This window comes from Sorex araneus, chromosome 4, assembly GCF_027595985.1.
Source record: "Sorex araneus isolate mSorAra2 chromosome 4, mSorAra2.pri, whole genome shotgun sequence".
Lineage (NCBI taxonomy): Eukaryota > Metazoa > Chordata > Mammalia > Eulipotyphla > Soricidae > Sorex > Sorex araneus.
In genome coordinates, this window is record NC_073305.1 from 13,503,469 (window position 1) to 13,516,944 (window position 13,476).

General features: G+C 41.3%; 1 protein-coding gene across 4 annotated transcripts in view; it reads left to right on the top strand.

Moving 5' to 3' along the window:
- CPNE4 (copine 4) overlaps positions 1-13,476 on the top strand; it is a 506,040-nt gene that overhangs the window by 141,085 nt on the left and 351,479 nt on the right. For all 4 annotated transcript variants that reach the window (XM_055134745.1, XM_055134747.1, XM_055134748.1 and 1 more), the window contains exon 2: positions 3,878-4,058. In XM_055134745.1, coding sequence (XP_054990720.1) covers positions 3,878-4,058 — 181 coding nt within the window. The remainder of the gene's footprint in view (positions 1-3,877; positions 4,059-13,476) is intronic.

Here is a 13,476-nt window from a genome sequence, read left to right on the forward strand (position 1 = left end):
ACTAATACTGATCTATCTAGGGTGATTCTATTCTTGGCAACAAACTGGATTTTGGCTCTGTTGATTACAGAAATTCATGTTCCAGAGCCTTCCTTAGAATTACACTGAGGGGGCTGGAGCAATAGCACAGCAGGTAGGGCGTATGCCTTGCACGTGGCCGACCTGGGTTTGATTCCCAGTATCCCATATAGTCACCTGAGAAATGCCAGGAGTAATTCCTGAGTGCATAAGCCAGGAGTAACCTCTGTGCATTGCCAGGTGTGACCCTAAAAGCAAAAAAAAAAAAAAAAGAATTACACTGAAGCTGGACTCCTAAGGAGACAACCTCCCTTTCCCCTCACTTTCGTTTGATAATCTGCTTAATTGAACAAGGGCATCTGAATCTTTGCTTCAGGCTCTGCTTCTAAGATGCCCAACTGAAGACTTTTGGGAGACTATTCTGACTCATAAGCCTGATGGGACAAAAGGAAGAAATAGTATTATCAAAGCTCAGAGAGACCTGAAACTGTGGAGGCAAAGGTGTCTGACAATTTACAGGTTATGTGGGGGCTTGGTCAATGCAGTAATAAATAGCTGAGGAAGAAATATGTTATCCCTCCTCCCTTCCCTGAGTCTGTGTACTTCTAGTTAACTCTAATAGTTACCTTACTCCATTCAAGCTGCCATAACAGAGTACCACAGACTTTGTGGTTTGTGTCATATAAATTTCTTTCTCAAAGTTCTGGTAACTGTAGGTCCAAGGTCACGGTGTTCATTTGAGGACCCTGGCTCCTCTGGGTCACACACTTTTCATGTGTCTGTACGAGGTGAAAATATCTGCAGGAGTCTATGGGAGTCTTTTGTGAGAGCTCCAATGCCACTCGTGATGATTCCTCTCTTGTGTCATAATCACCTTCCAAACACCCCACGTTTTGATACCATTACCTTCCACTAATGTGACCTCCCAGATACTTCATCAGTGGATACCATTACCTCCTGGGGGGGTTACTATTTCAAAATGCGGGTTTAGTGATAGGGTTGGAGCATGAACATTCAGCTTATAGGAGCAGCTTATAACCAACCAATGAGCTGGCAGTAATTAGAGGTTCCTTAAGGGGAATAGAATCCATCAGCAAGGAAAAAATAGTTAATAACCAATATAACAGTCTCAGACAGATAGTTCTTTTTGCTTTAGTCCTTCAGTCAAGCTGCCTTCTTGGTTCCAGACTGAACTTTATTGATTATATTCAGATAGATTTTTTTTTAGTTAAAAACTCTTCCATGTTGAGAATTATCTATTAGAATAATTCATAAAATTTATGAGTCATATACTTATTGGTAGAAACATTTCCCTGAACATGTACCCAGGTTTATTTGTTTATTCATTTGTAAGGTATTTAAACATCTGTAACACTGTAGCACTGTTGTCCTGTTGTTCATTGATTTGCTTGAGCGGGCACCAGTAATGTCTCCATTGTGAAACTTGATGTTACTGTTTTAGGCATATCGAATACACCACGGGTAGCTTGCCAGATTCTGCTGTGTATGCAGGATACTCACAGTAGCTTGCTAGGCCCTCTGAGAGAGACGGAAGAATCAAACCCGGGTTGGCCATGTGCAAGGCAAACACCCTACCCGCTGTGCTATTGCTCCAGTCCAAAAGCGTTGTTTAAATACTTAAATGCTTTAATTTATTTTAAGTATTTAAACATCAACTAATATAAACCACATGCTATGCACACATTTAGTATAATATCTATCATTGATGCATATATGAAAAATAGATATTAAAATATTTATTTTTAAATGTCATAATTATCACCTAATGTGTATAGAACTTCAGGCAAACTACTGCTTTTAGGTAGAGATTGGTGTGTTCTGATTATGTAGAATGAAAAGACAATGATTTTAAGGGACTTACTACTAACCCCCTTACCTTAAAATTGTATCTGGGATTTTATAGAAGTTCTGGTTGGCAATGGAAAAAAATAATTTAATCCAATGAAGTAGTGAGATAACAGTAATACCAATTTTGAAGCATTTACCCATTAGCTGGCTAATTCACTTTTCATCATCTGCTTAAGAGAGGTGTAACTATAGAAAGAGATTAATAGTCCTGCTCAGGATCACAGAGTAGAGCAGAGAAACCAGATTTGAACATAGAAGGATGTAAACAGATCCTTGCCACTCTCTTTTTGCCAATAACTATCTCAATTAAAATTGAGCCCTAAATCTTCCCCATTCTGTAGAAGCAGTTTGTGTTCCAGCAAGTCAGTGGCTCTTGAAAGGGCATGGCAAAGGAGCCAAATCTGGTAAGGCTGCTTGCTGCAAGAGCCCAACAATATGTCATCCCATTAAAGCAAATCCTAGAGCCAGTGAAACTGAGCCTTGCACCTGTTGCTGGGATTGAAAGCAGCTACACATAACATATTAATGGATTAACATATTCATCTTCCAATAACGCTTTAGTTACCAAAGCAGATGGTAAGCCATCTTTAATACAAGGGCCAGAGTGTGTTCGTTCCTGTCTGGAGCATACCATTCCAGTATTCAGTGCAATTTTCGTCTACTATATAGAAAGGAAAATGGGTTGGAAAGGAAGGGAGTAAGAAAGGAAGGGAGGAGGATAGGTGGAAGAGACAAAGAAATAGAAGGGGAAGGTAGGGGAAAGGGAAAGAGGGAGAGAGAGGGAAGTAATAAAAAAAGAATGGAAAGCAGAGTAGAGAACATTAGGATAGAAATTTCAGTGACATCTGTCATAAGGGAGTGGTACCATCAGATTGGGATTATTCAACTTTGACACGAAGTTAGAAGTTCGGAGAGACCATTGTGTGTGTGTGCGCGCGTGTGTGTTGCGTGTGTGTGTGTGTTCAAAGTGCATGTACCATCCGGTGGAAGTGGTACAACAATATGCTTGTACCTATTGTAGTTCCAGGTACCATACCAAGGGGAGCACATGAAATATTTGTGATGGAAGGAAAAGGAAGGGATTATTCCTCATATTATAGATAAAGAAATTGTACCGCTGCACATCAGTACTGTGTGTAGTTGGGGAAATCATTGTCATTCTTTCTAAGGAATTCACAAGGAAACAAATTTTCAGAAGGCTAATAAAGATTGTGCCTAAGAGATCCTTCTGATGTCTTAGGGAAGGAACATGTAATGGCAGGTCTCTGAGGATCCTTGTAACTTGCCCAGGGGTTCTGCAGTGTGGAAAGCTTTCCATCTGAACACAGGTGAGACCTTCCATGTTGCCCTATGAGTGTTGTTCACCTGGACACTCAGAGGCTTTGTGCTTTTCATTTTTCTTTTCCCCATTTTGATTCTGAATTCTCTGTGACTGGAAGGAATGAGGGTGGGGAGGGGGAAAACAAATGTCCCGGGCTGGAAATCAGCTTTGGGACATTGCTCTTGGAGCTGGTTTGCAGACACCATCTTAAGAAGGTGGAACGGGATTTGGGGTAGGAAAGTTTGCATTGTTTCTTTCTGTAGGCTGATCTGTTTCTCTGGTATCCCCCAGACTGGATTTTTCACAATATGGAACTAGATTACAGTTTGCAGTCTATTGCACTAATTCATTAATTTCATTTCACAGACTGCAAATTTTACCATGCAAATGTATGCAAATCAAACAGGAAAACAGTGTTTTGAACTGAGGGTACCAGCACCTGTTTGGTTTCCTTTTTTTTTTTTTCAAGGTATTTGCTTCATTTTTGGCAGGGGAGTGGATTTTTTCTCACTGGGATTGTGTCCCTGGGGTACAAGTGAGAAAATAAATATATTCAGTGTTTGAAAGTATGCAGAACAATTTCCTGAAGAATGATTGGGGAGGTTTCTCCTTTGACAAATATTGTGGTGATTGGCATGTTTCCCACTCTCTCTTTCTTGTCTAAAACAGAATGAAGAAGATGAGCAACATCTATGAGTCGGCTGCCAATACCCTGGGGATTTTTAACAGCCCCTGCCTGACTAAAGTGGAACTGCGTGTCGCCTGCAAAGGCATTTCAGACAGAGATGCCCTTTCAAAGCCTGATCCCTGTGTCATCCTCAAGATGCAATCCCACGGGCAGTGGTTTGAGGTAGGCAAGTCCAATGAAGTGTCTCGAAGCAGGCCTCGAGGCCTGGCTGGCAATACATGGTATCTCTCATCTTCACGTGGTTATTCGATGACTCAGGGAAATCTTCCATTTGCACTATGATGCTTTGATGTGATTATTGGATGTGTGTGTATGTACTTTGCCATCCCCCTTTTATTCTGGAGCCTAACACTTCTAGGGTGTTTTTAATTAATTATTGAAAAAGGTTCATAGTCTGTCCCTGGTCTCATGCTTGGTCATCGACAAAGGAGAAGTAGAGCAAGAGCGGCAAAGACAAATCTAACACACCCAAGCCCCAGGACGGGTTGAGGTGGGAAAGCTCACACTCAAAAAATTAGTTGTAGACGTTAAGGAGGCTGGGTCAGAGTTCAGAAGATTAGAACACACTAGGATTTGGGAATTGGCAGCTTTGCAAGACTAAGTTTTGCGGGGGGATAGGGAGAGAGGGAGCTGTTCAGATGTTCTGACAAAAGGTAAGGGGAATGCTGACTCAGGATGTTTTATGGTCCAGTTCAGAAACATGGGTTCCAGGGACAGTTGTCAGTCTCATTGCCACGAGTTCTGGGACCAGGCATGGTGCCCACCAGTGGTAATGGAACCCAATCCCAAGAAGTGACTCCTTCCAAGCTCTGTGGTGGAGAGAGCTGAGCTGGATATGGATGATCCGTCAATCTGAGTTGATTGGGCCTTGTAAAAGGGTGAACACTGACCAGAGAGATTTTAGGTGGATCAGTGGTAAGGAGATTTGGATGGCAGAAGTGGGATGAAGTGAGCCTCCAAGCCAAGGGACAGTTTTAACTGTCAAAGCACATTCAGACACCCCCACAGTCTTACATGTGAAATATCCTCTCCTGTGTAGAATGTTTGTAACACGTACTCCTTGCACATGGCCATCTGCAAGGCGACTAGGATGTGTGATTGCAGTGACAATGCCATCAGTCATTCTCCCAAGACTCATGGGTTCTGCTTTTATGAGCTATAACTGGGTATTCTTTGCTCCAATTTATTTTCAGAATAATTTATTTATTGTCATGTCCATTGAACTCTCACCTCTCAGTACGTGGTGAGCAGAGCCCTAGCAAAAGCCATAGAGGTGCTTGGCTTTTGACTGTGCTCCATTTGGTCAGTCACTTCCTTGCCTAGTGCTCATTGTTGACAAAGAGGCACTGGGGGCAGTCCAGAGAGGGCTCCCATGTGGTGGCCACATCACACAATATTTGGATTTCTGAGTGGGAACTCAAGGTTATATTACTGAGCTTTATTAGGTGCTTACCAAGGGCTATAAGCCACTGTTTTAGGTACTTGACATACTAAATTAGTTTATCTCATCTTTACAATAATACCAAGAGGAAACAAAGGCAGAATGGTTAAGGATTTGCTAAAACTCCTTCAGTTTGCTAGTGAGACATTTAATATTTATACCTGGGCTCATTATTATCCGAGCTCAATATTAGTGCTTTGTGCACTTCTGGGCACCATGGTAGTTTTGTATAGCAATATTGTAGATTGAATTCTACAGTGCTGTTTTGCTTGTTTGTTTTATTTTATTATTTGTGGGGAGGCAAGTCCTAAACAGTGAGTAGGAAGCCTTGGAGCACGACCTGCTGATTCTTGATCAATTGGGGATGTGATGCTTCTTGGGCCTGTGATGCTAGGGATTGCCTGTAACACTCTTCGAGTGCTTGGGGATCTCCATGGTTACACTCACTGGTGCTCAGGGAACCCTGTGGTACTGAGGATTGAGCTGATGTTGGCCTTATGTAAGATATGCGCCATAACTGCTGTACCATCTGGCCCCTTGCTTGTATATTTTAATACTGGAACTAATTGTATGAGCCGGAGGATTGCCTTTTATGTTTTTGGTTGTGCTCTCTGTCATTGATTTCGCTCCAGGTATCTGGCCTAAGTCAGCCAGGCTCTTACAGAGTTGGTCAGAGGTGTGCCGGGCCTAGGGAGGAACCAGGGTTGTAGCAGAGGGAGCAATTCTTGGCCTACTCTGGTATCAATCCCTCAGAGGAACTTGGATAAGGGGGTTGAATTCATGCTGAGTGAAATGGCTTTGGCCTAATAAGACAAGATCTTTAAGGCTCCTTACATCTCTCAGCCTCTGGAGCAGAGTCTTCCACCCTGTAGGAAGGAAGCTCACAAGGACCCAGAGATGGTGCTGTTGCTTCCTCACAAAGGGGTGGAAGCCAGGTTATTCTGAAAAGGACTTTGTTGAAGAGGGAAGGGCAGGTGTAATACAAACTAGGAGGCAGCATGCAAGGGGTGGAGACAGGGGGCTGAAGGTACAGCTAGGTTTCTTCAGATACCCTGGGCTTCTCCAGACTAATATTGTAAGGATAAAGGAGCATGCCCAGGCTTCTTGATTTGTAATTCTCCCCCCAGCCCCTCGAAACATTTGCAATGACTGTGGGCTATTTTTTCCCATTAAAAAAACTAATGGAAAGCCTGTATCAGAAAGAAGGCACTCTTAGACAGTCAGAGGAAAAGCAACAACTGAGACTCACTTCGAATGATTCGATCGCTATTTAGATGTATTTATCTTTGGTGGTTTCTTTCTGGTATTTGTACTATTTTTATTTTTCTCTTTTACTTTTGTGTTTTTGGCCTCCCAAGCAGTACTCAGGAGTCATGGGCCCATTCCTGGAGGTACTTGGTCAACCAGCTTAGTAGCTCAGGGCTAGGGCTAGGGATTCAGTGTTGTTCAGACCCTGCAGTGTCGGGGACCACCAGGACCACACCAGAGATGCTTGGGGGACTCCAAGGTGTGCAGGAACTTCCAGGGCCACAACCAACAATGCTTGGAGTTGACAGATATCAAGTCAGGAACATGCAAGACCTCTGCCCTTACCCCTGTACAATCTCCCCAGTCCCCCTGGCATCCATCATTTTACATTATTCTTATTAGGCATGTAAAATTTTCTCTTCTGATTTTATTGGCTTGTCATATCTGCTTTTCTCCATGCTGCTCTATTGACAATTGCAATTTTTAAAACCGTGTAATATCTCATCCAAATGGATTTATTTAATCATTTTTCTATTCTTAAATCTTGATGTCACCTCTAAAAGTATTCTACTTGAAATAATACTGCCATGAACATCTTTTGTGAAAAATCTCCCCCCCATTTATTTTATTGTTTTGTTTTGTGATCCAGAGATCAAACCCAAGACTGCACACATGAGAGATCCTCTAGTCTTCCTTTTGAATGAATTTCTAGGAGTGTCTCTGTCGCAAAGGACAGATTAATTAGAGGGCTTTGGGTGTGTACTACCAAATTGCTTTTCCAAAGTTTCTAATTACAGTGTTCTTCAAAGTGTGGTCTGAATACAGCTCATAATTTTTTTGTTACTAGTTCAGGGTGAGATGAGAGTATGATGATACTATGTAAATTGATTCACAGATTCCTTCATTTAAAAAGTTCACTCTAGGGGCTGGAGTGATATCACAGCGGGTAGGGCATTTGCCTTGCATGCGGCCAACCCAGATTTGATTCCCAGCATCCCATATGGTCCCCTGAGCGCCACCAGGAGTAATTCCTGATTGCAGAGCCAGGAATAACCCCTGTGCATCACCAGGTGTGACCCAAAAAGCAAAAAAAAAATGTTCACTCTAAAAAAAAATGCTAATTAGACCTCCATCATTTGATATCATATGGCTGATTTATATTCTAACACTTGGAAATTCCCTTTTCTAGTATGCTGTACAGTCATGGTTTTTGTTGTTGTTTTTGTTTTTGGGGGGCACAACCAGAGGTGCTCAGGGCTTACTCCTTTTTTGCACTCAGGAATCACTCCTGGTAGACTCAGGGGACCATATAGGATGCTGGGGGTTGAACCTGGGTCAGTAGTGTACAAATACCCTTCCTGCTGTATTATGACTCCAGCCTCAAGTTATACAGTCTTAACAATATAAATTTTAAAACAGAGCAATGAAAGCAGAATCTAGTCAAGCTAATTAATGGAAAGGATTTAACTCAGGAAATTAGAAACAAAGGACTTGAAAGTGTAGAGGAACTTAATAAGATTGTAAGGAAACCCAAGTACTAACAATAAGAATTGCAACTTTGCTTTGAATAGTGTAGAAGTATGCTGGACCCAGCTGATGGTTTAGATAGTCAGAAATTTTGAAAGCATGTGTGTTTTATACCACAGACATTGGCAAACATAGCAAATTGGATCTCTCTCTCTTTCTCTCTCCCATATACCCTTTCTCTTCCTTTCTTCCTTCTTGGAGAGCTGTTTGTTAAACAGATGCTAACATGCCACTGGATGAGCAGAGCAAAGGAGGGGATAATATTGCCAGAATGACCTAGCAGAAGCTGGAGGCAATGAAGGAGGCCTTTAGATCTAGTGGGCACTGGAAAGGTAGTGGGCCGGGGAATGACACAAATAGGAAGAAATGCTGCATGGAAGGGACAGAAGAGGACCTGGAATGTCTCCCTGTTGCTCTCAGTTTCCCCATAAGTTTCTTCCTTTGGCAAAAGCTGGATGGAATCTAGTTGGCAAGATTAGATTTTCAGGGAAAATCCATAGAATAATGCATTTGAGAACAGAGAGGGAAGTGCCTAGCACTGTGACCTGGTAACTCACCCATCAGGCATTAAGGAGTACATATTTAGGTTGCCCGAACATCTCTCTTTTGGGCAAAAGTTAAACAAGTTTGTCCTCCTCTTCGAGGTAGACGCAAACCTATGCTAGAACTGGACACACTGGACCATCTTTTTAACCATGCAGCTGTTGCTGCTTTTGCTGGTGCAGGCTGGCAGACACTGAGCAAGCAGTGGGATGTTTTATTTGTGCACTTCTCTGACCCTGTCCCCATGGACATAGAACAGATTCATATTTCTAGAAAGATTTCTCTGCACAGAACTACAGAATTGGGAACAGGCCTTGTAGAAGAAAATGTGTGCTGCTTGGGTCACTGGCCTGGGTGACTTTTTTAAAGCAAATTTTATATTTCACAAAGAGATACATAACTAGGAGTTTAAGCTAATTTTCACAATGAGTAGATTGTGAAGGAGATGTCAGGCTGAGAGAGTGGATATTTCAGAGAAAATATTATAGAAGAGTAGGGCATTGTCTCAGTGCTTGCCCTCTGATGATTGGATTTGAAAAAGGGCCTGCCACAGAGGCAGGTTGGAGGGGGGTGTGGCAGGAGGGTTATGGAGGGTATTGGTGGTGGGAAATATGCATTGGTGAAGAGGTGGGTGCTAGAACATTGTATGACTGAAATCTGACCACTAAAGCTTTGTAACTGTATCTCATGGTGATTTAATAAAAAATACTTAAAAAATTTTTAGTGTGGTAAGCATGAATGCTGCACAATGGAATATTACTTAGAGTTTTAAAATGATAAAATTGGGACCAGAAGCATAGTAGTACAGGGTTTAAAGCCTGCACATGGATGACCCCAGTTTCATCCCCAGCATTTTATATACTTATCCAAGCACTTCCAGGAGTAATTCTTGAGCACAGAACCAGAGTAAGCCCTGACCATGGCCAAGTGTCCTTGATGTCTCCCTGCCAATAATTTCTCCCATTTACAATAAAACAGATGGATATAGAAGGTGTCATACTTAGTGAAATAAGTCATATTGGAAAGATAAGTGTGTTATGGTTTCAATCATCTGTGGTATATAAAGAATCAAAACAAGACAAGAATGAACTGTTAAACCAAATTATTGGCTATTGGAAGGGCAGGGGGAAGTGACATGGAAGGTCAAAGGTATCAATTAAATAGTAGGGGACAGAATTGACTTTTAATGATGAACTTATTCCACCTAAGATTTGTAGTTATGAAGACCTGAAACATATGCAGTATTATGGTGCAGTGTTGTGCATTCAATTAAAATTAGGAATATTGGCAAGTTATACTAAAAGTTGTTAACCGTTAACACCCAAAATTTATTTGACCAAAGAGAAGCTTTATCTAGATCAGCACTGTCCAGGAGAACTCCTGGCAATGATGACAGTGTGTCTGTGCTTCGTAAGAGAATGGCCAGCCATCTGTGTCTTACTGATCATCGAAAGCTGCAAAATGTTACTGGAAGGCTAAATGTTTTAATTCTTTAATTTTGATTAATATAAGGGCAAATGTTAACTGGTGCAGTTCTAGAGTACATTTTGATGCACTAGAGAGTTTTGGAGGGATGAGGTGAAGAGGAAAGAGAGATTGTAAAACTGAAATGTTTTGAGGCAGGGAAGGAAATTTGTAAGTAGAGCTTCATCTTTCATTTTTTTAATAGTTGTGAGTGCTGGGTTGTTCTTTTTGTAATGGAATTATAGCAGAATGAGGTCCCTGTTTCAGCTCAGGTTACTGCTCTAATAGTGCTAACTACCCTAAGATGCTTGTCCACGTGGAAGGAGAACTGTTTTCTCTTTTAATGGCTTGACACTATTAGCAACGGGAGAGAACACCTGATTTATATAGTGGATTATAAAACTGTAAGTCTGATTTTCTGTCTTAGAAACATCTACATTCTGACCTTCTGTGCTGTTGACACTGTTGAATGTTGGTAAAGACAAGTATGTATTTTTTTTTAAATATTGGAAATCATTGTTCTGCAATCAGACATACTTTTGGCAGGTCAGTCAGTTTGAAGACTGAAGAGGCAGAGAATATACCTTTTTTCTTCCAGGAATATGTAGATGAGGGTCATTTTATCTATCTATCTATCTATCTATCTATCTATCTATCTAATTGCTTTTTGGGTCACACCCGGCAATGCTCAAGGGTTACTCCTGGCTCTGCACTCAGAAATTACTCCTGGCAGTGCTTAGAGGACCATATGGAATGCTGAGAATCAGTCTACGGTTGGCTGCATGCAAGGCAATTGCCCTATCCGCTCTACTATTCCTCTGGCTCCATGAGGGTATTTTATTTATTTAATAATTTTTTAATTGAATCACCATGAGATACAGTGACAAAGTTTTCTTGATTAAGTTTCAGTCATACAGTGATCAAATACCCATCCCTCCACAAGTGTACATTTCCCACCACCAATGTTCCCAGTATCCCTCCTGCCACTGCCACCCCACCCACCCCTGCCTCTATGGCACTTTCCATCTTACTCTCTCTCGACTTTGGGGCATTAGGGTTTTCAGTACAGATACTGGGAGACCATCATGTTTGGTCCTTTGTCTACTTTCAGCACACATCTTGCAGCCCGAGCAATCATCATTGACTTAGCTAAGAGGTATTGTAATTGGGTGATTCTTACAATTTAAATCTTTAATGATCATGACTGTAAATTTCAGAAAGAGAAAACTTGGAACTGGGACTGAATTCCAAATTCTATGCTTATCATTTCTTTCTTCCTAATTCAAACTTTAAACCTACCACTTCTTTATCCTAATTATGAATTGTTTTTAAAGATCTCTCCTGCTCTTACTGCTGGCCAGTAATGGTGACAGTGAGTGGGACACTTCAGTGAAGCAATAATTCAGAATATATTTCTTTCTTAAGTAAAGAGTGGAAATAATTTTCACCTCCCTTGTGGGAAGTACTGATGTGTTCACTAACTTCCGGAACTAAACATTATATCCAAGTGGGATAAATTATCACTTCTCAGGAATCTAAATGGATGAGCCCTGTGAACTAAGCACTTTTGTTCAGTTTCCTGGCGCATGTTCTCTATTCCCTGAGCATCCTGTATGTTCTTCATAAAGCAGAGCTAAGCTCTTGGTGTCATAGTCCTTGGCAGAGATCCTATAGATGGCAGAGTCTTGTTTTCATTGGAAAAAGCCAAGTTATTCCCACCAGTACTAGGATATTGCTCCAATCACTTTTTTATGCCATTTAATTTTAATTTGCAGCTATTAAACTCCTACATAGGAAGTTATAAGATTAATTATCCTTGGATCATTTCCATATGAAAATAGGTTATGATAAATCAGACACATTGGTAGATTTTTTATAATAATAATTATAATAATACTGTGGTTGTATCAAACACACCAATTATCACTGCCCTCTAATGCAAGATCACTATTGTTTATAGTGATGATTTATTCATATAGCACTTTATGTATTTACAAAGTCCCATCTACTTGCATTATTTCACTAGATTTTCATATGAAAGCTTGAAATTAGGCACAGCATGAATTGGGTACTTAAGAAAATACATGGTCTGTGTCCTCAGAGACTTCAGAGTCCAGGTAAAGAACTCACCCATCTCAGAGAAAGGATGCCAGATGCTCACATGGCTACCTTACCTTTGAAAAAGATGACTCGATACAAAGTCCTGATTTCAGTCTCTTCCTTCTCTTGAATTAACAGGGTGTAGCTCTTCTCCAGGTGTGTCTGGAAAATCACCCCTATCCCATCTCTTCACCAGGCATTCCCATCTTCTCTCCCCACTCACTGTCTGCCTTAATGTAGGGTTTGGTTGCCATATAATATAGAATCTGATGAACAACACAGAAAGGGCAGTGTGTGTCCACAGTAGTGTACTTGCTCACTCTCTAAGGAGTAGGCTGTGAACTTGGTCAGCAGGTCCTTCTTGGTTAAGGGTCTCTGGAAGATTTTATATTTGGGTTAGAAATCACCCAATTCTGCATATTGAGCCAAGAGAATGAAGTCCCCAAATAGCAGTTTCACCTCCATACATGTCCAAGATAAGAAATTTTCTGTTGCTAGATTTTAGCAAAATGAGCCAGACAAGATGAACATTGAGGTAATGACTTTAAGTAGTGCCCTTGCTGTGGTGATACCAGCTGTGCAGCCATCATTGCACCAATATCCTTTCTAAACTTTACAACTGCCCCACATGTAGATGTTAATATCTGAGTAGGGATAGTAGAATAATAAATTATTCTGAGGTACACAACTAGTAAACAGTTAAGGTAGAACTTGATTCCAAAACCTGTGTTCTCTCCACTGACCTAGAGGTTTGGAACTAGGACCTGGATATTTCTTCCTAGATTCCAGACATATATCTTTGACCTTCATAGTGATCAAATGAGTTATATTCTGCCCAAATCTAAAGATCCTTAAAAGATCTTAGGCTAGGGGCCGGAGCGATAGCACAGTGGGTAGGGTGTTTGCCTTGCACGCAGCCAACCTGGGTTCGATCCCCGGCACCCCATATGGTCCCCCAAGCACCGCCAGGAGTAATTCCTGAGTGCAGAGCCAGGAGTAACCCCTGTGCATCACTGGGTGTGACCCAAAAAAGCAAAATAAATAAATAAATAAATAAATAAAAATAAAAGATCCTAGGCTAGAGAGATAGTACAGCGGATAAAGCACATACCTTGCACACTGCTGACAATGGCTTGATCCCTAGTACCACAAAGTCATATAAGCATTGCTGAGTGTATATCTGGAGATACACAGCATTCCTGGGGCAGCCTAGGTAATGCACAATACCAAGCATCCAACCAACTCCAAATCCTTGGG